The sequence below is a fragment of the Pocillopora verrucosa genome, chromosome 9 (genome assembly GCF_036669915.1).
Source record: "Pocillopora verrucosa isolate sample1 chromosome 9, ASM3666991v2, whole genome shotgun sequence".
Classification (NCBI taxonomy): Eukaryota; Metazoa; Cnidaria; class Anthozoa; order Scleractinia; family Pocilloporidae; genus Pocillopora; species Pocillopora verrucosa.
Window position 1 is genome coordinate 1,239,292 of NC_089320.1, and position 25,992 is coordinate 1,265,283.

Genomic DNA, 25,992 nt, shown 5'->3' on the forward strand with positions numbered 1-25,992 from the left:
ATCAGACAAGTAAATTGTCCAACCATGTAACATGAGATTGACGTATTCGTAAGTCTAAATATAACTGTTCTTAATTTAGAAGTTCGATTTTCGTCTGAGCTTTAAAAATAATCAAAACAAAAAGAGAGGCAACTAATATCACAACATTATTCAGATCCTCAAGGCTTCTGTTGCATAGTGTTGTTCCGTAGAATTGTTCTTGATGCAGTTTATTGTCTGCCGTGCGCATTAACTTCAAGCTCAACCTCTCTATTTTTAGCCTTAGAATATTAAGAGTGCTTGAAGAATCATATTTCCGACACCTCAATGCCTTTGTCTTGTCATCCATTTCACCATGTAATATTACTTTTATTTGCCCATTTTTAATCCTCCCTAATAAATTAGGTGCAAAGCATGCAATGTAATGTATTGAGATTTGGTTCTATAGTATTGGCACCTGTATGAAACCCATAAATGGACCGATGAGGATGTGGCCAGAGCCATTCTCTGCCCGGAGTGAAAACGGCTTCAGCCATGCAGATGAAACTTTTGTTGATCAGCTGTTTTCTTTTAGGAGCCTGTACAGCCTCTTACCTAGCGGAAAAGCGGGAAGGTATTGGATCAAAATTACGAGAGCATGATTATTTTTGTCAGACCATTCCTTTTTCCATTAGTCCAATGGCGTTACTTTTATTAAGTACTCTTTTTTTCCTTCCCTAGATGCTCCTCTGACTGAGGATACAGGTCACTTTAAGAAGCTACGTAGTTCCTTTTAGAAGTCTTATTAAAAAAAGTTTTCCCAGAAAAGAAAAGAATACTCATAGGAATTATCTTCAATACAGTTCTCACGAATGTGGATAAGAAAGCAACTCTAAGTCTCCTAGAAAGTGCCGAGACTCTCTCCATTTAATTACCGGTCTGGTTGTTTTCATATGAAAACCAGCGTACTCTACTTTGATTTTCACCTATAATCAGTTTTTTTGCCTTCTTTTTCCCGTTAAATAGCCCAAGAAGATCTGAATGACGAAGACTTCGAGACTGCCTCTGATAAATTTGACGGGGAGTATGATGAGGAGCCGGAAAATGAAGATGAAGCATTTGAGGAATTAAGAGATGAAGAAAACGAGAGGGATGCTAAGGAATTAGAAGAAATGAACGATGAAGACGAAGAGACAGGCAGGTGTTGATCCTACTAACCGAGTTCTGTCTCCACTTCGGAGATGAGATTCAAGTTATAATGTCAATGACGAGAGTCTGAAATTGCTCTTCTCATTGGGAAGAAACTCGTGAAAGAACAGTTTAGGATAAACAGGGGTGATTTTAATGATCATTTTCTGCATCGAGAAAAGTTCTTTTAGCAGGTTTTGGTTTACAACAGTTAAAAGTTAGCATGAAATGTAGTATGGGAAGGAACAAAAGCTCAACTCTTGCGAGGTTTTTAATTTAATCGCACATAAGAAACAAAGAGAAGAATATTGCTCACTACGCTGATTATACCAACAGGATCCATATAATGTCTGAATTTATCTTATCATAGGGATTACCGGGTGATTTACTTCTTTGGAAAAAAAGATCAATTACGTGGGACATGATGACACAATTATCAATGAAGTAAACTGTGAGAAAAGCACTTTCTAACGCAAAAAGATCAATTACGTGGGACATGATGACACAATTATCAATGAAGTAAACTGTGAGAAAAGCACTTTCTTACGCAAAAATTATACTCGTATGTTTGTCCTTGGACATTATCTGTTCCTCGAAGCTCACAGGTTTCCTCGAGCTTCGCTCTCGGAAACTGTTCGCATCTTGGAACAGAGAATGTAAGAGGATAAACATTCCTGTATATTTTTACGCCAAGTAGAGGCTATTGTTTCCATCTTGCTAAGATATAACTAAAACAACATCATTACATTATCGGACAATTATCTTATAAAATATGGAGAGAAATGTTAATTAATGGGCCCTTTGTGTGATTCTGAGATTTTTATGATCGATAATCCATAGTTTGATATAATGGTCTAAAGCATTTTTTTCGTAATTATTTTAAGGTTATTTGTATTGGAAAGGAAAAAGGCTACCGCAAGTACCGAAAAAAACCTAAGAAAAGCTACCGTAAAGGCTACCGGAAATATCGTGTCCGAAAGGGTTACTATCTAAAAAAAGGAAAGGGTTACGGCTACCGCTACAGCTACCGCTACCCATACTACCCCTACGGTCGTTAGAATGGTGAGTCTTTCACAAATATCGATTAAGGATTGCTACAAGCTTGTAATCGCGTAGAAAATTGAGGGCATCTTTTAAACAAGAAATGCATGTACTCGTCCTTGTTGAGTTCTCTCTACTACTTGTGACATGCTATAGATAAGTGCGCTTGTCCCAACTGGCCTCATTACTCACTTAAATAACTTTATGAAGGACTCTTTCTCACTTTCTTTTTTTGCTATTTCAGGCTTGGCGAGAATGATTAGACTGGACCAAGAATCACACAAGATTAAGAAAGTTGCTTTAAAGTCATAGCTGAAATTGTAGCTTTAAAAGCGTTAAATAAACTTGTTTGGTTCAATTGACATCCTTGTTCTCTTTTTTATTTCATTTTATTTATCTATTTATCTGCTGCAAACCGTAAGCTACACAATCCACATCAAAGTTGACTAAATTCTGAAATAAATGATTTGAATATTTTCATCTTGTCCCAAACGTTTATCAGCACGCTTTATCACTACTTTCCTGTGGTATCAACCTTTAGTGGCAACATAAATGAAAGAAAATAATGCTAGGTTTCCAAAAACCACAAAAGTCATATATGACCAAATATTTTGATACTTGATCGGAAAATAAGATAAGAAATCTTCAGTCCATTCTTGTAGGTGATAAAATAGAAATGAAAATGAACTAGAGGCTTGAGTTAGTCGCGAGGCTGGGGAAACGTAAATAATTTGGAGTGATTTTTATCAGGGTTGAATTTAATTCCTCATTATAACTATTATACAAGCTCTTAACTCCAAGGAATAAGGCAGGATAAAGCGGCGCCTGAAAATAAAGATCGTATTAATCATGCTTTTGTATATTCGATGAGTGCATCACTCATCGGTTTATGGTGCATCACTCATCGGTTTATGGAGCATCACTCAAAGGCTTATGGAGCACTACTCTGGCTCTCGTTTAACAATAAAATACCGTGGCAGTTTTTAAAAGTGCTTAAACGATGAACAATAATGATAACAAGTGAATAAAGTGGGGGAATTTCTAAAGTGGTGCTGCGTCTGTGAGGAGTAGAACTAGATCATTTGGCTCTATCAGCTTTGTTGATAATGTAAACTGATAGCTGTTAAGAGTGTTAAATTTGGCGTTTGGGGCTCACGATTTAACGTGAACCCCAAAAATAAAAAATAAACATTGCTTACTTGTTACGCTGGAATTGCGTAACATTTTGCAAATTGTTGCGCTAGATCTGCGTAATGTTTCCTGTTTGTAGGTGTTTTTAGCAGTTTTCACCTCAATTTGAAAGTGATTTGTACTGTAAACGTCCAGAAAATTCATAGTTCAATTTTGTTCACCTTGTTAAATCCCTGATGAAGTCTGTGTGATCAGACGAAACCGGTTGGATAATAAACGAAGTTGACAAGATCTGCTGCTGTGTGCTGCTCACTAGTTTTTATTTAAAAAAAAATAGAAAAAATAAAAAATTAGCAGTGACTGGTAACTGGTGGTATGACATTGATTCTGATAACATCCCTAATTGTCCACGTTCCAATTATTATTTCCTAACTCAGCTGAATCAACTCTTAGATAATACCACTTGAAAGTGTCTATCTATGTTTCATTGTAATATCAGAAGTCTTCCAAAGCATTTGTCTCTATTGAACGAGTTTTTACATTCTGTCAACCGCAAGCCTGATATCTTAGCTATTACTGAAACGAGACTATCAGACCGGACAGTAACAAATATTGATATCCTAAATTACGATTTCTTCCACACCAACCCACTAAAACAGACTAGCAGTTCTGGGCTATATGTCTCGAAAAATCCTAATGCCATTCATGGACCTGATTTAAAGTTTACTATACCATTGGACGAATCATCCTGGTGAAATAGAAATAACATCCTGGTGAAAGAGAAATAACGTCAGGGAATGGGAGATCTAATATAATTGTTGGTTCCTTTTTCCGCCATCCTACTTGTAATTTACCAGCTTTTACTTTTGAATTTCAAACTTTGCTTAAAGAGGCAATTTAGCATGAGATACACATTCTTGGGGATCTTAATATAGATCTCCAGGAATATAGTGAACATTTATTATCTGAAGAGTACCTAAATATGCTCTATTCTAACAATCTACTACCTTTAATAACAAAACCAACCAGGCTCGCTCATCATACTTCTACTCTGACTGACCACATTTACGCAAATTCTTATTTGAGTGTGAATGCCGGCATTGCGCTGGTTGATGTCTCAGATCATTCTATTACCAGTGCTTGATCGACAAATATCAAGGTATAAGAGAGCATTCTATTTTCGTGATTATGACAACTTTGATGTGGACCAGTATGTTAGAGATGTTGATAGGGTTGATTTGATCAATGTATACAATGAATCCATTGATATTCACGAGGAAGCTGTTAACTGTATGAGTATACTGAAGCAAAATGGAAACAAGAATGCACATATAAAGAAAAAGGAGACAATTGGCCTAACAGATATCAACAGTATGCGGAACATCTAAGCTCCTTCATGAATGATGCTGTATTTTTCATATTGTTGTTGAAAGTGACAACATCCTCACCATTTAACTCCTTTTTTATTATTATTTTCGAGGAAAAAGTAAAGTAGGATATAGGAAGTGTGGAGGAAAATCATCTGGAAAAGCTCGTTGAAATAATGATAACCATAATGATAATGACAACAATAATTATAACGACAATGATAATGAAAATAGCGATGATAATGACAAAACAATATTCAAATCAAATGGGAATTAATCCTAGTGATAGAAAATTGATACCATGACAAAATACCTTATTTTGCCAATATTTGCGTAAATATCCTTTATATTTGTACTAACCGTGTTTAGCACTGAAGTTCTCTGTGTCCGGAATCTTTCTCGAATAGTTATGTTACTGAATCCCTCCACACCCATTTGCAATAAATAATATCAGTAGAGATATCCTCCTAGTATTTACAATAAATAATATCAGCAGAGATATTCTACTGGTATTTACAATAATTAATATCAGTAGAGATATCCTCCTAGTATTTACAATAAACATACCTAAAAAGACTTTAAAAAAATTGTAAAGATTTTAAGACAACATTTAGGGCAGTGCAGAATAAACTTTCTGAATAATTTCAACGCTTTAAAGGTGTAAAAGTCTCACAAAATCATCGTCAAGTTAAAAGGTTGTCGGAACTTGTCAATATTTAGAATACAATTAAGATGGGCACGACTGTTTCTAGATATATTTGGAGGAGTTTAAGAAAGAGCAAAAAAATGGTGATACTGTAAACAGTCCAGTCTTTCTTTTTCTAAAGAAAAACAAAAATACAGGAATCAATATTTGCAAAATACATTAATTTTTTTATACTCAATACTAGTCTTCTGTACTTAATTTAACCTTGGTTCCTTAAAATTACTTCAGTCAGAAAAGTTAAAATTTCCTTTCTTTATGTATAAAGAAAGATTTACATCCTCTTCAGATCAATTTCACTGTTGATATCCCAACACAGCAGTGATCAACAGGAATATCGTTACATGTATTCAGTATAGACCTAAGTACTAATCTATTAATAGATCTTATTTTACGCACTTGGTCTCCACTAATTTGTTTGCTCCTTACGTCGTTGTCAAGCATTAAAAATCAATCATTAGTTCTTTAAGACGTTGCTCTCTCAACAATCTTCTTATTGATGGACAACAGTTTTACATTTTTTCTAATTGGGGAAGAGTTCAAATTTTGATGATAGAACTGCAATATCTAAGCAGCAGGTCATTTTCATCGAAGTACTACTTGGTGAAGCTTTGCAATCGAAACTATCCAGGACATAAAATCAATTGATGGACAACAGTTTTACATTTTTTCTAATTGGGGAAGAGTTCAAATTTTGATGATAGAACTGCAATATCTAAGCAGCAGGTCATTTTCATCGAAGTACTACTCGGTGAAGCTCTGCAATCGAAACTAACAGATGATGATGATGGACAACAGTTTTACATTTTTTCTAATTGGGGAAGAGTTCAAATTCTAATGATAGAACTGCAATATCTAAGCAGCAGGTCATTTTCATCGAAGTACTACTCGGTGAAGCTCTGCAATCGAAACTATCCAGGACATAAAATCAAAAATATTAGACCAGCATATTGCCAAACTATGTAACATCAATTTAACATATTGAATTCTAAATACAACTTTTTAGAATTTTGAAATTAAGCTCAGTCTTTTCTGAGATTTTAAGAATGTACCCAGAAAGAGCTTCCTCTCGTATCAAAACTCTACATCTGATTATTCTATTTATTGAAGCTTCTGTTAAATGATGCTGTTCCGTAGAATTATTTTAGTTTCTCCTGTTGACTTTTTGCCATTCGCCCTGACTACATGCTTGACCCAAAAGAAAAAAGGCGGAAATTTTTGGTTTGGTAGGATGCTAATCAGTGAGGCCCTATTATTCAATCAACGCAAGACAAAAAAATGAAAAAATATCAGACGAGTAAATTGTCCAACCAAGTAACATGAAATTGAGGTATTCGTAAGTCTAAATATAACTGTTCTTAATTTAGAAGTTCGATTCTCGGCTGAGCTTTAAAAATAATCAAAACAAAAAGCGAAGCAACTAGTATCACAACATTATTCAGATCCCCAAGGCTTCTGTTTCATAGTTTTGTTCCGTAGAATTGTTCTTGATGCAGTTTATTGTCTACCGTGCGCACTAATTTCAAGTTCAACCTCTCTATTTTTAGCCTTAGAATATTAAGAGTGCTTTAAGAATGATATTTCCGACACCTCAATGCCTTTGTCTTGTCATCCATTGCACCATATAATATTACTTTTATTTGCCTATTTTTAATTTTCTCCTAATAAATTACGTGCAAAGCATGCAATGTAATGTATTGAGTTTTGGTTCTATAGTATTGGCATCTGTATGAAACCCATAAATGGACCGATGAAGGTGTCACAAGAGCCATTCTCTGCCAGGAGTTAAAACGGCTTCAGCCATGCAGATGAAACTTTTGTTGATCAGCTGTTTCCTTCTTGGAGCTGGTAGAGCCTCTTACCTAGCGGAAAAGCGGGAAGGTATTGGATCAAAATTACGAGAGCATGATTATTTTAGTCAGACCATTCTTTTTTCCACTAGTCCAATGGTGTTACTTTTATTAAGTACTCTTTTTTTCCTTACCTAGATGCTCCTCTGAGTGAGGATACAGGTCACTTTAAGAGGCTACTTAGTTACTTTTTGAAGCCTGATTAAAAAAAAGTTTTCCCAGAAAAGAAAAGAATACTCATAGGAATTATCTTCAATACAGTTCTCACGAATGTGGATAAGAAAGCAACTCTCCTTGGAAGTGTCAGGACTCTCTCCCTTTAATTACAGGTCTGATTGTTTTCAAATGAAAATCAGCGTACTCTACTTTGATTTTCACCTTTAATCAGTTTTTTTTGCCTTCTTTTCCACCCTAAAATAGCACATGAAGTTGAAGATCTGAATGACGAAGACTTCGAGACTGCGTCTGATAAATTTGACGAGGAGAATGATGAGGAGCTGGAAAATGAAGATGAAGCATTTGACGAATTAGGAGATGAAGAAAACGAGAGGGATGCTAAGGAATTAGAAGAAATGAACGATGAAGACGAAGAGACAGGCAAGTGTTGATCCTGCTAACCGAGTTCTGTCTCCACTTCGGAGATGACATCCAAGTTATAATGTCAATGACAAGAGTTTGGAATTTTTCTTCTCATTGGGAAGAAACTCGTGAAAGAACAGTTTAGGATAAAACAGGGGTGATTTTAATGATCATTTTCTGCATCGAGCAAGTTCTTTTAGCAGGTTTTGGTTGACAACAGTTGAAAGTTAGCATGAAATGTAGTATGGGAAGGAACAAAAGCTCAACTCTTGCGAGGTTTTTATTTTAATCGCACATAAGACTCAAAGAAAAGAATATTGCTCACTCCGCTGATTATACCAACAGGATCCATATAATGTCTGAATTTATCTTATAATAGGGATTACCGGGTGATTTACTTCTTTGGAAAAAAAGATCAATTACGTGGGACATGATGACACAATTATCAATGAAGTAAACTGTGATACAAGCACTTTCTAACCAAATGTTATGATTTTTGTTCCATCAGGTGAAGATGAAGTTTCTGAGGATCCAAGACCGGTACCAAGAAAGTCAAAAAAGAAATATGGTAAAGTTATTCAACATATCTTGATCTTACATTTTGATTTATGATCCATGAAACGTTCTTGCTCCCACAAAAATGATATTCGGTCCGGTGGCCGAATATCCCCTGCTAAAACTGGGCATAGTCAAGGATATCACGCAATCCATAGTTTTTAATTCAAGAAGATTTGGCAGAAAATGGGAATTATCTGTTTGTTCATCAAATCGTACTGGAGAACGCTCAAAAGAAAACATTCGGCGCGCGCTGCCAAATGTTTGAAGGATTATGGTTACAAAGCCTATATTTTACGCAAAAATTATACTCGTATGTTTGTCCTTGGACATTATCTGTTCCTCGAAGCTCGCAGGTTTCCTCGAGCTTCGCTCTCGGAAACTGTTCGCATCTTGGAACAGAGAATGTACGAGGATAAACATTCCTGTATATTTTTACGCCAAGTAGAGGCTATTGTTTCCATCTTGCTAAGATATAACTAAAGCAACATCATTATATTATCAGACAATTATCTTATAAAATATGGAAAGAAATGTTAATCAATGGGCCCTTTGTCTGATTCTGAGATTTTTATGATCGATAATCCATAGTTTGATATAATGGTCTAAAGCATTTTTTGGTAATTATTTTAAGGTTATTTGTATTGGAAAGGAAAAGGCTACCGCAAGTACCGAAAAAAACCTAAGAAAAGCTACCGTAAAGGCTACCGGAAATATCGTGTCCGAAAGGGTTACTACCTAAAAAAAGGAAAGGGTTACGGCTACCGCTACAGCTACCGCTACCCATACTACCCCTACGGTCGTTAGAATGGTGAGTCTTTCACAAATATCGATTAAGGATTGCTACAAGCTTGTAATCGCGTAGAAAATTGAGGGCATCTTTTAAACAAGAAATGCATGTACTCGTCCTTGTTGAGTTCTCTCTACTACTTGTGACATGCTATAGAGAAGTGCGCTTGTCCCAACTGGCCTCATTACTCACTTAAGTAACTTTATGAAGGACTCTTTCTCACTTTCTTTTTTCTATTTCAGGCTTGGCGAGAATGATTAGACTGGACCAAGAATCACACAAGATTAAGAAAGTTGCTTTAAAGTCATAGCTGAAATTGTAGCTTTAAAAGCGTTAAATAAACTTTTTTGGTTCAACTAACATCCTTGTTCTCTTTTTTATTTTATTTCATTCATTTATTTATCTGCTGCAAACCGCAAGCTACACAATCCACATCAAAGTTGACTAAATTCAGAAATAAATGATTTGAATATTTTCATCTGGTCCCAAACGTTTATCAGCACGCTTTATCACTACTTTCCTGTGGTATCAACCTTTAGTGGCAACATGAATGAAAGAAAATAATGCTAGGTTTCCAAAAACCACAAAAGTCATATATGACCAAATATTTTGATACTTGATTGGAAAATAAGTTAAGAAATCTTCAGTCCATTCTTGTAGGTGATAAAATAGAAATGAAAATGAACTAGAGGCTTGAGTTAGTCGCGAGGCTGGGGAAACGTAAATAATTTGGAGTGATTTTTATCAGGATTGAATTTAATCCCTCATTATAACTATTATACAAGCTCTTAACTCCAAGGAATAAGGCAGGATAAAGCGGCGCCTGAAAATAAAGATCGTATTAATCATGCTTTTGTATATTCGATGAGTGCATCACTCATCGGTTTATGGTGCATCACTCATCGGTTTATGGTGCATCACTCATCGGTTTATGGAGCATCACTCAAAGGCTTATGGAGCACTACTCTGGCCCTCGTTTAACAATAAAATACCGTGGCAGTTTTTAAAAGTGCTTAAACGATGAGCAATAATGATAACAGGTGAATAAAGTGGGTGAATTTCTAAAGTGGTGCTGCGTCTGTGAGGAGTAGAACTAGATCATTTGGCCTTATCAGCTTTGTTGATAATGTAAACTGATAGCCGTAAAGAGTGTTAAATTTGGCGTTTGGGGCTCACGATTTAACGTGAACCCCAAAAATAAAAAATAAACATTGCTTACTTGTTACGCTGGAATTGCGTAACATTTTGCAAATTGTTGCGCTAGATCTGCGTAACGTTTCCTGTTTGTAGGTGTTTTTAGCAGTTTTCACCTCAATTTGAAAGTGATTTGTACTGTAAACGTCCAGAAAATTCATAGTTCAATTTTGTTCACCTTGTTAAATCCCTGATGAAGTCTGTGTGATCAGACGAAACCGGTTGGATAATAAACGAAGTTGACAAGATCTGCTGCTGTGTGCTGCTCACTAGTTTTTATTTAAAAAAAAAAAAATTCTTTTTTAAAAAAATTAGCAGTGACTGGTAACTGGTGGTATGACATTGATTCTGATAACATCCCTAATTGTCCACGTTCCAATTATTATTTCCTAACTCAGCTGAATCAACTCTTAGATAATACCACTTGAAAGTGTCTATCTATGTTTCATTGTAATATCAGAAGTCTTCCAAAGCATTTGTCTCTATTGAACGAGTTTTTACATTCTGTCAACCGCAAGCCTGATATCTTAGCTTTTACCGAAACGAGACTATCAAACCGGACAGTAACAAATATTGATATCCTCAACTATGATTTCTTTTACACCAACCCATATTATTGTTGAAAGTCACAACATCCTCACCATTTAACTCCTTTTTTATTATTATTTTCGAGGAAAAGACAAAGTAGGATATAGGAAGTGTGAAGTAAAATCATCTGGAAAAGCTCGTTGAAGTAATGATAACCATAATGATAATGACAACAATAATTATAACGACAATGATAATGAAAATAGCGATGATAATGACAAAACAATATTCAAATCAAATGGGAATTAATCCTAGTGATAGAAAATTGATACCATGACAAAATACCTTATTTTGCCAATATTTGCGTAAATATCCTTTATATTTCTACTAACCATGTTTACCACTGAAGTTCTCTGTGTCCGGAATCTTTCTCGAATAGTTAGGTCAATGAATCCCTCCACACCCTCCCTCTCAACAATGAAACCAAGCGATAGTTGGAGATTCGACTGTGATGATGAGGTAATACGGCCAATTTTAATGGGTGTGACAATCATGGCATGGATATAGGTATACACTTCAATTTATGATGACTAAATCTAACTCGGAAGTGGGACCAAGTTCCAAAAATCAATACAACGGCCCCAAATCTAAACTCGTTATGAGTCGTGACAAGTTATGCCTCGTGCGCGAAACCATTTTAGGAAAGTACAAGAAAGACCTTAGGGCGTGGACTTGGTGACTAAAGGACTTAATTAAACGTTTTAATACGAGTGAGCTACAGGTCATATAAAAAAGTTCGCAAGTATCAAGCAAATCATAGAGGAACCAGGAGGTTCATTCTAAATTTTGTATCATTTCCTTTTTCTTGCACCAACAGATCAACGTGACCGACGGACAAGGGATCCGGTCGTTTTCTTTGATATCAGGAAAATGCTTGCGCATGACTTTATCAAACCAAACCTTGAATCCATCTTTGACCTCATCAGGGCTGCTTTGCAAAATACCTTTAGAAGCCAGGGTATTGTAACATTCATCGTAAGTAAGCTGCCAGTGTTTCCTCGTTGTCGAATCCTTTTGGACAGTGAACAGTTTTCCGACCACTTGAAATATCTTATTCATGGTTTCTTCTGAGGTTGTGTGCTCGAAACCATTTTCCAACGGGCGAAAAAATGTCAACAACTCTTTAACCCAAGGCACTGATTCATCAGGAAGGATCCAAATCATTCCCAGAGAACCACCAGGCACTAGAACTCTGCAAATATCTCTCACAGCCTCTTCGTTTGCGAACCAGTGAAAACAATGCGCTGCTACAATTGCATCAACACTCGAGTCTGGGAGAGCTATATCGACACAAGAGATATAATGGAATTTCAAAATGCGAAAAATTCAAGCACAAAATAGCAGCTTGAAAGACCATTCCAAAGTTATCCCGACGCTGGAGAATGAGAAAGGAAACTTAATTTTAGTGCCAGACTAACTCGTCGGGATCGGAGCTGCATTTTATTTAGTTTTCCCTTAAGCTTCTCTTTAAAACATGTTTTTTATGACAGCGTTTCAGTAAAAAAATAATGGATTTATCAATAATAATAATAATAATGATAATGAAATAGCCTCTTTACTCACGCCCAATTCATGGCCATTTGTCATTCATTAATTTCTCACTTTTCTATTTTCTTTCATTTTTTTTCCACTTTGCTAACTTTGTCGTAATATTATTAAAGATTACTTCTGATGCATTATTACAAGGCAATCAATTGCAGATAGACTGAACTATTTCTCAGGGTGACGCAAAAGTGAATTAAACCTGACTTACCAATATTCTCAGCACGACACTGCAGAATTTCAATGCGGGGTAAAACTCTTTGGAACTGCTGTATCATTGTACCTGTGGGATCACTCGCGATTATTTGAGTCCCGGTGCCTCTTAAGATTTCAAACATAACTCGAGTGAACTTGCCTGTGCCGGATCCTAATTCAAGAACAGTAAGCGGAAGATTTCTGGTAAAGGTATAATTTTCAATCTTGTTGTGTTCTAGAATTCCGAGTTTTTTCAACAGGAACCTTACAGTTTCCAATGGGTAGGTGGGTCTAATTTGTTCATAGCTCGCCGAAGCTTCAAACGCCACAGCCGCCAAGGTTGTTCCACTTATTCCTTGTCCCTCCATGTGGGGAATTAGGTCACTGTCCTGAACAGTTAATAGAAATATAAGTATATATATAGCATCGTACTTTACCGCCACGCTTACTATGCAAATTTGTAAAATATAGAAACGATAGTACGAATATTCTTAACAATAAAGTCCCCTGATGAGTGAGTAATCACGAAACAGGCTTGTAGGGATGAAAGTATAGTCTCTCTGTTTTTTCCCCTATCACAACATATATCGCGCTCTGCTCCTACTCCTACGTATCGAGCACTGTAAAACAGAAAAATCATTACACAGACTCCCTATAAATATATAAAATAAAAAAAATTAGATGGATAAAAGTCGGCGTTACTGAATCGTAAATTTATGGTGGACATCTATGATAAGATGTGAAAGTTTTCAAAGCCATAGCGCAATTAAAACCTCCCGCAGCTCCCATCAGACGATGTTTGAAAAATTGAATATGTAGCACACGTTTGCCGATGTATGAGGGATACCCAAAAAACATGTTTTACCTGTTTTGGTATCATTTCATTTCCCTTTATCTTATACGTGTATGAACGGTAGCACATAAACATCTACCAGGCCGACCGCGATTTTGTCAAGACTCACACTTTTTGTGCGATTTCATTCAAAATTTCTTTTCCTTTGAACGCATTAACACCTTGACACTTAAAACATCTCTTTAGTTACTCTTAATCACGCGAAGTTCGCGTGCAAGACATTTAACATCCTCGTTCATAAAACAAAAAACCGCAATTTTGTCAAGACTCGCGCTTTTTGCGCGATTTCATTAAAAATTTCCTTTCCTTTGAACGCATTAACAACTTGACAGTTAGAACATTTCTTTAGTTACTCTTAATCACGCGAAGTTCGCGTGCAAGACATTTAACTTCCTTGTTCATAAAACAAAATAGGAGACAGACACAAACACACAATCGTGTTTCGAGTAATGTTGACTGGTTCTAATGGTTACAATCAACTTACCAATATTATCTGTTAGATGCAGTAGAATCCAGAGCTAAGGAAAATTTTGTGGATCAATCCTGTATCCATGGCATTTCTCGGTTTGAAAGAACACTGCAATTCAATTTCAATTTGTATTTTGTGTTTAAAAGGATATAATTGCTTTATTGTGCGGGTTAATTGCTTTTAGCCTGTGTTTAGTTTTAATAACGACCGCCTCGCTATGATTTAAAATCAATGGGATTTGCATATCACTCAAAGATAACTCGTAGGCCTCTGTTGCGTTATGACAAGCCATGAAAGGTCGTTTCTGGTCAGGGTACAGCTTCATGTTTCACCTTACTTTTTTCCTCTTCCTTTCATGTCACATTAAAATATTTTATGCTCAAACATACCAAAACACTCACAAGAAAACATAATATTGTTATTCAAAAGTTTTTTTTGCCATCCCCCTCTTTTCCTAAAACCATGAGGCATCTTCGTTTTTTTTAAGGATACCAACTGATTTCGTTGAATTGATGCTAATCAAGGGGTACTAGTACTTTCTTTTGGTGCAAAACCAATTTTATAACCTCTACAGAAACTGTGAATAAAAATCGCCATTTAGCAGCCTGACAAAGCTTGCACAAAAAGTAAATAATTATAAAATTTTGCCCAGTAAGCTATGTTAAACGATTATCAGTCATTTAGCAATTGGTTCATACGTCAGCGTGCGTTCATCAAGATATGAAGCACGCGGGAAGTTTCGAGAGCACGAAAGATGCATAACAGTTGCTCGAGGCGTAGCCGAGAGCAACTCTAGCTTGTTGAGTGCTCTCCAAACCTCCCAAGTGCTTCATATCTCGATGAAGGCATAGATGACGTATGAACAATTGTTTTATAACATTTTCAACCCGATGGAAATTTTTTTTCTCGAGGGATTTGTTTGCTGAGCGTGCACAACAAGAATATGAAGCACGCTCGCGCAATTGAATTTGAGTGGACAAATTTACAAGCTATGTTATAAATTGCATGACATAGCTAGTAAATTTGTCTACTGAAATTAAATTGCGTAAGCGTGCTTCATATTTCTATTTTGCACGCTCATGACATCAGCAAAAAAATCCCTTGAGCAAAAAAAATATTTTCTTAGCGATTTTTTACTTTGGGATTTTACTATTAAAAAACTGGTTAAGATTTCGGCGGCAATTTAAGCTAAACATGGAAAGTTGCGAGCCAGCTTTTATACCATAAAAGTATATTTGAAATATTCTTTGGTGGAACCTTGCGATGCTTTCCTAGATTTGTGTCCAACTTTCTGTCACACGAAGCTAGGATGTGGCCTGTTGTAAAGTAGCCAATGAAACAGCATCTTTGTGTTTCTTTTCGATAAGAGAATTTTGTATTCAATCAGAAAATAAAGTTCATTTACACGTATGAATTCACCTGTCAGTTTTTTGACCAATCTAAGACAAGATCGTTTACAACGTAGCGAAATGTTTTCCTGAAACAAAATTATCAACGTGCTGAAGTGCAGCAGAGAGAAAATTAGCCCTTTTATAACATTTAAACCATCGGGTTGCAAATGTTATAAAACAATTGGTTCATACGTCAATTGTGCGTTCATCGAGATATGAAGCACTCGGGAAGTTTGGAGAGCACTCCAGAAGCTATAGATGCTCTTGGCTACGCCTCGAGAAACTCCTACGCATCTTTCGTGATCTCCAAACTTCCCAAGTGCTTCACATCTCGATCAACGCGCGCCGCCGTATGAACCAATTGTTTAGTAGCCAGGTAATATTCCCAAGTTACAGCACAGTACCCGTCTCATCCTTTCATAAGGTAGATATTGCTAAAAGTGTTATCGGTGTAGTATTATGATTGAGTTCTAGCTTGTAAATTTTCTTTCTCTAACTTTAGAAATCAGTGGATACCCTGAAGATTTAAGAGGGTAATCTGATGAGTCATTAAGGTAAAAGCAGAGCTATAAACCATAAATCAATGGCAACTAAACTCCACATCACCAAATAGCTACTCCTATTTCGACTGCTCTTCTTGCCACTGATATGATTAGTTCCTTACATTTTATCACATTTTAGCTAATAACTTATATAGTTGGAATTCGGGAACACTTGTTTGTTCACGCTTGACCTTAGACGTTTTAAAAATATGTTATTAACATCATGGCTAAGTTGTGGAGCCTAAAAGTGTCAAATCACAAAGAACATAACTCAAAGAAAACAGTTTTATATTGCAAATTTGAGGAGATTAAAGCCAAGGTTGGCAAATATTATCTTTACTTCTAACAATTTTAACGTTATTAGCTTTGAGATCAATCAAAGAAAGACATTTTCTTCGTCGGATAAAACACACTTTTTCAGTCTCCTTTACGAGGAAAAACTTGTGATATCTACGTTGCCAACGAAATGCTCTCAATGGAAAACGTGTCGAGAACCATTTTTTTCTTTTTATGCCGGTAGCGTAAATATTGTTCAAAATCAGAATAACAGCTCTGAAATGTAGAGTAAATACGAGTAGTTATAAAGCATCTGGTTGTCGGTTAAAGAAATCCAACTTTATTCTAAATAAATGACACAAATCCAGCAATTTCAATTCACATTCTGGATTTCAAAAGATATTTATCTCCACACATTTAGTGCCATCACCATTATGACTATTTTGGGGTTTAATGTAATATTTCGGTTGCCTCGTTACAATCTGCCACTGATGGCATCTCATTTCAATTTTAAAATAGCGTATGGTGCTCTGTGGTAAATGTTTCATTTACAAAATGATAAACAGAAGAAGAAAGAAACTATGATGCTGAAAAAGGAAACCTCTGTTTCATAGTAGAGTGGTGAATGTAAGGAAGAAGTTGTCATTCCTCGTTTACCCTTTTTTAGAAGCTATCTGGCTTAGATGACATTAGGGCTGCTTACTTAAGGCTTAGATCACATTGAGGCTGCTCACCCAAGGCTTAAATGACATTGGGCTGCTACTAAAACACACCTCCCGGGTAAATATTTTTTCCAAATGTGAGTAGGTGTAAAGGACACTATACTGTTATGAAGTAAAGAGAGCCTCTCTTTTTCGTACAACATGCTTTTATCAAGGACTGTTAATCTATTTCAAGAGATTTTACTCCAAATATTTCCCATCGTATTGGACATAGACTCTATTTTAATGACAGGCCCGTTGCTTCTTTTATTTATTTTATTTTTAATTTATTTTTTTAAGCTGATATGACAATGTGAATCTAGCGATATCGTTTACAAGTAACCTCACTCATAGTGTTTTTCATGATCATCATGCCTTTTTTTTTTCTCTTTAAAATTATAAGAACACCGGCAAGGTTGTTTGTAAAATTCAAACAATTCATTATTTTATTCTTCATCTCCATATTAACAGATAAGCCTTAACTTCGCCAATCATATATTTTTTTACTAACTTTTGCCTTAAAACTGAAATTTTATTGTATAAACAATATTTTATGTCCCATTTTTATTCATAAAATCATAATTAATTTCTGCTTGTGGGTAAATAGACGTGTTTGAATATGAAATGAGTAAGTTAGCAGAGTCTAAAAAAGCAAATTCGATTTAACTTATTAATATTTTTTGGGAAGCATTGTGCCATCCAATACTGAAACATTGAATAAAAAATAATACAGATTTAATCCTTATTTGCCTTAAATCTAATTGCTTTGTTATGCATGTCATTTGTTTTCTATGTGTTTGGTGTTATTAACGATTGCATCATAGAAATTTACTATCGATGGCACAATATCGATTTATTTTCGATGGATGACCCACAGACCTCTGTGGAGGCATGGCAGACCTAGAGAGGTCTTTTACGACCATGACATTGTTTTTAACCTGCATTACTTGCTAAAAGCTTCATAGCATGTCATGGCTATTGTTCCCAGAACCTTGGGCTGAGTTCAAACTCTTTTCTTTTTAATTAAGACTCATGGTTATAAGGAAAGAATTTGACCGCTAGAAGGGTAATCTTTTTTTTTTTCTTTTTTCGAGAATGATTCCATCCCATCTGTTCGAATAGCTGTTCACCAATTTCATGACCTTCACTATTTAACCTAAAAATTTTTTTTCAACAGTTAAATATTAATTGCTTGAAGTGTTTAAGCTATGTGATATAACTATCCCAGAGCACAACACTCTCGCTCTGTGAGAGCAAATCGATATTCCGAAGACAGCACAAATAGGTAAATATTGCTAAAGTTTCGTAAAGAAATAATAAAAAAATCGCTTAGCTTGCCATTTTAAGGGTGAGGTCTCGGAGATCTACCAAAGTTTAAAGCCGGAAATTTCTAAGACCAGCGGGAGGAAGCTAAGTAATAGAACATATCCGCAAGAAAGTTCTATTCTGCAAAATATTTCTATTACAGAGGTTCACTTTCGTGCAGCAACAATTGTCAAACTTAGAAGAAAAACAGTTAAGGAGAGGCGAATCTATTATTAAAATGTTCGGAAGGGTATCAGCCAGGATAGGCAAATTTATCAAGCACATCTATCGATGCTTTCCGTTTTGTTTTCGTTTTCAGATCCATTCGAAGTAAAAAAGGAAATCGGTAGCGTTACCTCATAATTCATTTAAGTAGCAACCTTGTTATTAAACTAGTAATCGATGTATCAGGCTGTGTCTTCTTGCTACTCTATACCTCATGTATCTAATGCTTCTCGTTGTCTTAGTTAGCTATTAAAATTTAGGATGTTGGAAAAAGCTAGCTACAAAAGACTGTCAAGTGATGTGGATACCACAAGCTCTGTCCATCCTGCAACATTTGCAAGTTGGTTATCATTATTATCCTTTTGGTGGATGAACGGCATATTTAGAATGGGGAACGAGAGACCCTTGGCACACTCTGACATACTGCCTCTTCACGAAGAAGACAAGGCCAGAGATCTGACAGAGAGCCTTCAGAAGGAATGGAACAAACACGTAAATGAACTCAACAAGAATAAAGAATGTAAAGTACAACCCAGCCTCTGGAAGTGCATCGTCAGGACCACGTCTTTAAGGAAGATTTCCTTCCTGACATGTTTTGTGCTCTTGGAGTCAGTATGTCGTGTTTTACAGCCATTATTCCTCGGTTTGCTCCTTCATTTGCTCCGTTCCTCAGAGAGAGACTACTCTTTAGCCTATGGATGCTGTTTCCTGCTAGCATTAAGCGGCTTATCTACCGCCTGTATTCACTATACTGGGTATCAGTTAGAACTTCTAGGAATACGACTCAGCAGTGCTATTAAGGGTCTTATATACCTAAAGGTTAGTCATTATGACAGCAAACGAAGCTTGTAATTAGCCGGTGAGACATTAACCCATCTATTTATGCATTTCTTTGGTTATTGAATCAGTCAATCAGTCGGTTAGTCGATGAGTCAATCGGTCAATCAGTTAAGCGGCAGATGTTTTGCCGTTTGTCTTCCTGTCTTTCTCTCGATCCATCTCAACCTCTAACAGGAAGTGATCATCCTTTTCAGATACCGTTGGTTAGTAAACAGACGCTTCGAAAAGTGACAAGTGGAAATGTTATCGACTTAATTTCAACTGACGTTGAAAGAATTGAATTGGCACCCAGATGGATATTCCTTTCAACCTTCACAATACTCGAAATCGCAGCTGTGATTTCCTTATTGTTTTACCTCATCAGTTGGGAAGCAATAATGGGAGTTTTCTACCTTGTGGCGGTGATTCCATTTGTCATGATTATCTCATCCCTGTGTGCTCAGCTGCGGCAGGAAACAGCCACCGTGTCCGATCATCGCATATCAATGATGATTGAACTGATATCAGGCATTCGCGCACTTAAGGCTAACGCCTTGGAGAACAGCCATAAGGATAGGATTCAAGAAGTAAGAAGGTAGGTGAGGACATTCCGCGAAATTGCATTAAGACGCAAAAAGAATATAATGTAAAATAATAGCACTGTGAAAATTACAAATAAGTAATGATTGGTTTGGTATATTCCTCAAAGAAGGGAAGATGTTCTTCCTTCTAAAAGAACAAGAATAAAGTTCGCTTATCATTAAAATACATGTACGTCTGATCGACCTTCTGCCTTACTAATCGTCAGACTGACCAGTCATTCAACTGAGTAATGGAATTACCAAACCAAAAAACCACCAGATTTCATTTTAATGGCTTTGAATTTATTGTCATGAAAAATGAGATTGATGCTTTAGTTTAGCTACCATGGTTTAGTAATGCGTTCACTTTCGATAACTGATTTACACTATGAGGTGCCAGTAGAAGAGAATTCCTGTTTATGTCCACTAGGAAGGAGATCTGGATCATCCTAAAGAAGGGAGCTCTGTTATCAATTGTGGAATGTCTGCCGTTTACTGCAGGGGCTGTAGCTACGTTTCTATCTGTCTTAGCTCTCAGCCTCGATGGCCATCTAATTTCACCTACCACGGCGTTTATGCTTCTGGCTTTCATTAACACACTTCGAATTACCATCACACGATTCTCTTACGCTATTACCTCAGTGTTTGAGTTGTGGATATCCTTAAAAAGAATCAGAAACTTTCTTTTGCTGAAAAATATCCCTTCAATGGGCTTGGAATCCACTGAGAAGCCTCCTGGCCACCAACATCGTGTTCAAGAACCTAAAAACAACTTCCCAGAGCTTTATGTTCGAGGCCCCTTAAAAGCAGAAGATAAGAGTGAAGAAACAATATCCGAAAATCAAGACTTTGATAAAAACTTTTCTGTTGACAACGATACTATTCGTAACTATAGAACTGAATCTACTCAAACCTCTTTAGGAAAGTTATTAATTGAAGGTCTTTGGTGTAAATTTGATGAACTGGACGGGCCATATATCCTCCACGATGTCAATTTTGAGATCCCGGAGAAGAGTCTGACAGTCGTTACTGGTGAGGTGGGGAGTGGAAAATCTACACTCCTAGCTGCCATTGCAAGAGAAGTCGTTGCATCCAGTGGGAACATAACCTACTCCGGAAATGTGGCTTATGTCTCTCAAACTGCTTGGGTTTTCTCTGGAACACTCCGAGAAAATGTTTTGTTTGGGAAGCCTTTCGATGAAACAAAATACAACAGGGTGATTCAAGCTTGCACGCTAACTAACGACATAGGAAGATTTCCAAATGGTGACCTCGTATTTGTTGGAGAACACGGTGTCGTGCTGAGTGGCGGCCAGAAGGCTCGCGTTAATTTGGCTCGTGCAGTATACGCCAATGCTGACTTATATTTACTCGATGATCCTTTGAGCGCAGTTGATTCTAAAGTTGGTGATCACATATTTTTTGAGTGCATTTGCAACTTGTTAAAGAATAAAACAAGAGTCCTAGTGACATACACAGAAAAGTACCTTAGGATGGTTGACCAGGTTGTGGTTCTCAACAACGGATCCGTCTCAGGAAAAGGCACTTACAGCGAATTGAAAGAAAGGGGAGTAATTATTGATTCTATAATAGATGCTGGTAATGCCATGGAAAAAAAGACCACCACTCCTAACAAAGAATCTAGCTTACGTCATAACGCAAACCGAAGCCAATTCGATAAGCCTTTGCCTGTATCCCATGAAGATATGGCAACTGGGGATATCTCCTCTTCCTTATATTGGAATTATTTTAGAGCCGGAATGCATCCATTTTTCATGATTCTTTTACTTCTTCTTTTTCTTATGACGCAAGGTAAGAGAAAAATACCAGGTAACTTCCCATGCTAATTTTAACCTAGAACAAGAAAAATGATCACGTAGGAAAGAACACTGAAAAATATTAGAAAAAGAAAACAGCTATCATTAACGATAAGGGGATATTGGTGATGATCTTGTTTATGATGATGATGATAAATCCTTTTTTGATTAGTAACTTTACGAGAATTTAAACTAGCAAGCAAATCAAGTAGTTCTACGCACTACGTATCTCATCTCTGATGTCTCCATCACGCGTGAAACTTAGTAATACATATTCTTTGAGTGATCCGTAGTTTGAAACTTTTCCAGATCACCTGGAGTATACATGCATACTAAAACGCTCATAGCTTTCACGTAAATAACGCCATTTGTCCACAACTCTGAATAAATGACATTTCTATAATAAGTCGCAATCATTTTTGTTCTGGAAAACGAATATTTTTTTTTTGATTCATTTATTAGCTCTTCTTGCTTCACCCGACGTCTGGCTTTCTTGGTTCACTACTATTCAACCTGCATCGGAACAACAGTCATTGTCAGCACTGAGTACTTACGCTGTTCTAGTGTTCGGTGCTTTCGCTATGGCCATCATCCGTGCCGTCATATTCTTCAGTGTCTCCCTCAGATCATCTCAAAATTTGCACAGCCGGCTCGTTACCTGTTTGCTGAAAGCCCCAGTGTTATTTTTCGACACTAATCCTGCGGGACGCATATTAAACAGATGTTCCAAAGACATTGGTTGCATGGACGAGTTACTTCCCAGGACGTTTCTATCAGCCATCCAGTATTTTTTGTTTATATCCACAGCCATGCTGCTACCCTTGTTAACGAATATTTGGCTCTCCATTGTTTCGGTTCCAGCCGTGGTCATTTTTCTATGCTTAACGTGGTATTACTTGAAGACTTCCCGTGAGCTCAAGAGGCTCGAGGCTATTTGTCGAAGTCCCGTATTATCGCACTTTTCAGAAACCATGATCGGCTTAGATACAATTCGCAGTCGAAAAAGAGAAAACGATTTCATCGGAGAGTTTTATAGGTGAGTATGATTGCGTGAAGCAATTAAATTTGATGCTTTATAGCTACAGCTGATGACGGAAACTGAGTCCTTAAGCTGGAGAATAGGTATCATCGATCGCCTGCGAAAAGGAATATCCAAAAAGAAAAGAACCGGTCAATACGGTTCCCAGGAACCGAGAAGACTTTCCAAACTTATGAAAAGTCCTCATTCGCTTACAGAGTGTTCAATGTTCTTTTAAGTCTGACTCTGGAGAGTTTTACAGAATAAAAAATCTCTTAGAACTGAAAGCTTTCACTTCTCACGATTTTCTTTCACGCATCTTTGGTGGCGTTTTCTCGTAACTTTTAGCATCACTCTTAGATTTTCTACCAGGAACCGTGAATAAAGGAATATCGCTCATATTATCATAGCTTCACTGTGCTACGGATTTAAATTTTCCTTTGTACCTAACTGAGCCCTGAACCGTATCATGATAGCAAATGCGAAAATGCAGGTAGCTAACGGTGAAGCTTTTTAAACGTCCATAAATGTCATAGAGTAAAAATAATTACTCTTGTCTCATTTTGTTGTTTTTCTAGTTTGCTTATCTTTTTGCTTCTATAACTTACAGGCATCAAGATTTACACAATCGCGCGTTTTCCATGGTGGTAGCCAGTAATCGGTGGCTTGGTTTCCGTGCTGACGTACTTTGCGCAGTATTAACAACTGCAGTGGCTTTTGCTTCTGTTTTAGCTTCTCAAAACCCAGGTATCAATCACGAAAATTCTATAGAACTGATAATACTGACAAAGTTTATCTATTAATTTAGCTATCTATAGACTTGATCAATATTATTATTATTGTTTTGATCCATTAATCTTTCTATTTATCTCAGCTTTGGCTGGTCTGGTGCTTGCCTATGTTATTGACGCGGCAAAAATCTCCCAAGTGGCTGTTAGACAATATGCTGATGCTGAGAACCTTATGACGTCTGTGGAGCGAGTCCTGGAGTACACGCGCCTCGACTCAGAACCTGGATACACCATCAAAACACTTCCTCCAAAACACTGGCCATATGATGGTCATGTGAGTTTTAAAAATGTTTACATGAGGTACTATCCAGGCGGACCGGTAGTACTCAAAAATTTAACTTTTGAAATCCAGCCTAGGAACAAGTTGGGAATCGTAGGTCGGACGGGTGACGGGAAGTCGTCCATTATATCAGCTCTCCTACGCATGCCTGAGGCCGAAGGGGAGATATTTATCGATGGTGTATGCATAACAGGTGTTCAACTTCAGGAATCGCGGAAATGTATCTCTGTCCTCGGCCAATCCCCTGTTCTCTTCAGTGGATCGTTAAGGAGAAACTTGGATCCCTTAGAGGAGTACACAGATGATGAACTATGGAGTGCTATCAAAGAGGTGAAACTCACCAGTTTGGTTGAAAATCTAGACGGTCAACTTGATCACCAACTTTTTGAGGGAGGCGAAAACTTGAGTAGTGGTGAGCGACAATTAATATGCTTGGCTCGCACTTTGCTTAAGCGAAGTAAGATCGTTATTTTGGATGAGCCAACGGCGCACGTGGATCCAAATACAGAGAAAACCATCTGGTCAACTGTGCACGAGAAATTGAAAAACTCAACGGTCATTATTATTGCTCATCGTTTAGGCACTGTTAGTAACTGTGACGGTATCTTATTGTTAAGAGAAGGCCAGATTGTTGCTCAGGGCACCGTTGATGAACTCATTGGATCTCAGAAAGGGTTATGAATACAATCTTTATTTTCAATCGCAGTTATAATTGAACGAGGTCTTCAGAAGCCTTAAGTAACCTGACTGACCAACGCCAAAGTATTTAATGGAGAACAAAAATGGATTTAATGTTGATTTTTTTAAATTTATGTACCGTAATATGTATTCATATATTGTTGATTAACCTTTGGAAATCTATTACATTTTTCTTCCAATCATAGTTATATTGTTGTAGCCTGAGAAATGAAAGGAACGTTAGGTTGAAATCGAGGGAAAGTCTTTCATAGAACATGTAGGTAAAATTATCAAATGATGAAAATAAAAAGGGTCATGATATATTAACTATCTAGTCACTTCCGATATGTGGATCGAGCACTTACAAGATAGAGGGACCATGGCACTACTAGCATCTATTATAGAATCAATAGTTACTCCCCTTTCTTTCAATTCGCTGTAAGTGCCTTTTCCTGGGACGGATCCGTTGTTGAGAACCACAACCAGGTCAACCATCCTAAGGTACCTTTCTGTGTATGTCACTAGGACTCTTGTTTTATTCTTTAACAAGTTGCAAATGCACTCAAAAAATATGTGATCACCAACTTTAGAATCAACTGCGCTCAAAGGATCATCGAGTAAATATAAGTCAGCATTGGCGTATACTGCACGAGCCAAATTAACGCGAGCCTTCTGGCCGCCACTCAGCACGACACCGTGTTCTCCAACAAATACGAGGTCACCATTTGGAAATCTTCCTATGTCGTTAGTTAGCGTGCAAGCTTGAATCACCCTGTTGTATTTTGTTTCATCGAAAGGCTTCCCAAACAAAACATTGTTACGCTGGATTTGCGTAACATTTCCTGTTTGTGGGTATTTTTAGCTGTTCACACTCCAATTTGAACGTGATTTGTATTATAAACCTCGGTATATTAGCAGTTCAATTTTGTTCATCTTGTTAAACTCCTGATGAGGTCTGTGTGATCAGACGAAACCGGTTGAATAATAAACTAAGTTGACTCGATCTGCTGATGTGTGCTGCTCACTAGTTTTTTTTTTTTAATTTCATTTTAAAAAAGTTGTTTCAAAAATGTTTTTCAAAAAAATTTTTTTTTTTTAAATTTAAAAAATTAGCCCTTCGTCAGAGCGAATAGAGAAGTTGTGAGTTCTGTGTGTGAGTTAGTAAGCAGGAAACATGTGAACATTGTAATGAGAAAAAACAAATTAGTTGAATGAAGACCGTTTATCATGCCGTGGGGATTAGGGGTTTATTTACAGATTATTTCGAGAGGACTTCCGCATATGTAAGAATTTGATTCTTAAGTACTGGCATAAAAACAAGGATGTTTGCTGTGCAATTTTTTATTGAAGCTTTGAATCAATTAAAACAATCATCTCAGATTTTTCTTTAAAACGTTACCTGTTTAATCTTGATGGAGATGAATCTGTTAGAAATATTTCTTACAAATTTTCTTTTCTGATATAGCCTACAATAATTTTTTGCTAGGCTTCAAAATATAAGAGCTAAAGCAAACCTTAAATCTATTTGATTGATAAAAAAGCTACTTAAATTGGCCTTTGTCTTC

General features: G+C 36.7%; 4 protein-coding genes and 1 long non-coding RNA gene across 5 annotated transcripts; 3 read left to right on the forward strand and 2 right to left on the reverse strand.

The window, feature by feature from the left end:
• Positions 1–446: 446 nt before the first annotated feature.
• LOC136283586 (major centromere autoantigen B-like) lies at positions 447–2,549 on the forward strand. The gene is made up of 4 exons (XM_066172646.1): positions 447–592; positions 985–1,155; positions 2,031–2,208; positions 2,432–2,549. The coding sequence occupies exons 1-3, from the start codon at positions 514–516 to the stop codon at positions 2,081–2,083; spliced, it is 303 nt and encodes a 100-aa protein (XP_066028743.1). The 5' UTR covers positions 447–513; the 3' UTR covers positions 2,084–2,208; positions 2,432–2,549.
• A 93-nt stretch (positions 2,550–2,642) lies between these two features.
• On the reverse strand, positions 2,643–5,103 carry LOC136283587 (uncharacterized). Its single transcript, XR_010718868.1, has 3 exons — positions 5,046–5,103; positions 3,540–3,630; positions 2,643–3,012 (listed from the first exon to the last, which is right to left on the reverse strand). It is a non-coding gene; the product is annotated as an uncharacterized lncRNA (long non-coding RNA).
• A 2,017-nt stretch (positions 5,104–7,120) lies between these two features.
• Positions 7,121–9,522, forward strand: LOC131799736 (mitotic apparatus protein p62-like). Its single transcript, XM_059117435.2, has 5 exons — positions 7,121–7,269; positions 7,659–7,835; positions 8,326–8,385; positions 9,007–9,183; positions 9,405–9,522. Exons 1-4 carry the CDS (start codon positions 7,191–7,193, stop codon positions 9,177–9,179), a joined length of 489 nt encoding a protein of 162 aa, XP_058973418.2. The 5' UTR covers positions 7,121–7,190; the 3' UTR covers positions 9,180–9,183; positions 9,405–9,522.
• Positions 9,523–11,718: 2,196 nt separating this feature from the next.
• On the reverse strand, positions 11,719–14,070 carry LOC131799737 (uncharacterized). The gene is made up of 3 exons (XM_059117437.2): positions 14,019–14,070; positions 12,698–13,070; positions 11,719–12,224 (listed from the first exon to the last, which is right to left on the reverse strand). Exons 2-3 carry the CDS (start codon positions 13,047–13,049, stop codon positions 11,719–11,721), a joined length of 858 nt encoding a protein of 285 aa, XP_058973420.2. The 5' UTR covers positions 13,050–13,070; positions 14,019–14,070.
• Positions 14,071–18,704: 4,634 nt separating this feature from the next.
• LOC131799735 (ATP-binding cassette sub-family C member 4-like) lies at positions 18,705–24,731 on the forward strand. The gene is made up of 6 exons (XM_059117434.2): positions 18,705–19,262; positions 19,478–19,857; positions 20,274–21,655; positions 22,123–22,696; positions 23,289–23,425; positions 23,553–24,731. Exons 1-6 carry the CDS (start codon positions 18,705–18,707, stop codon positions 24,428–24,430), a joined length of 3,909 nt encoding a protein of 1,302 aa, XP_058973417.2. The 3' UTR covers positions 24,431–24,731.
• Positions 24,732–25,992: the final 1,261 nt, after the last annotated feature.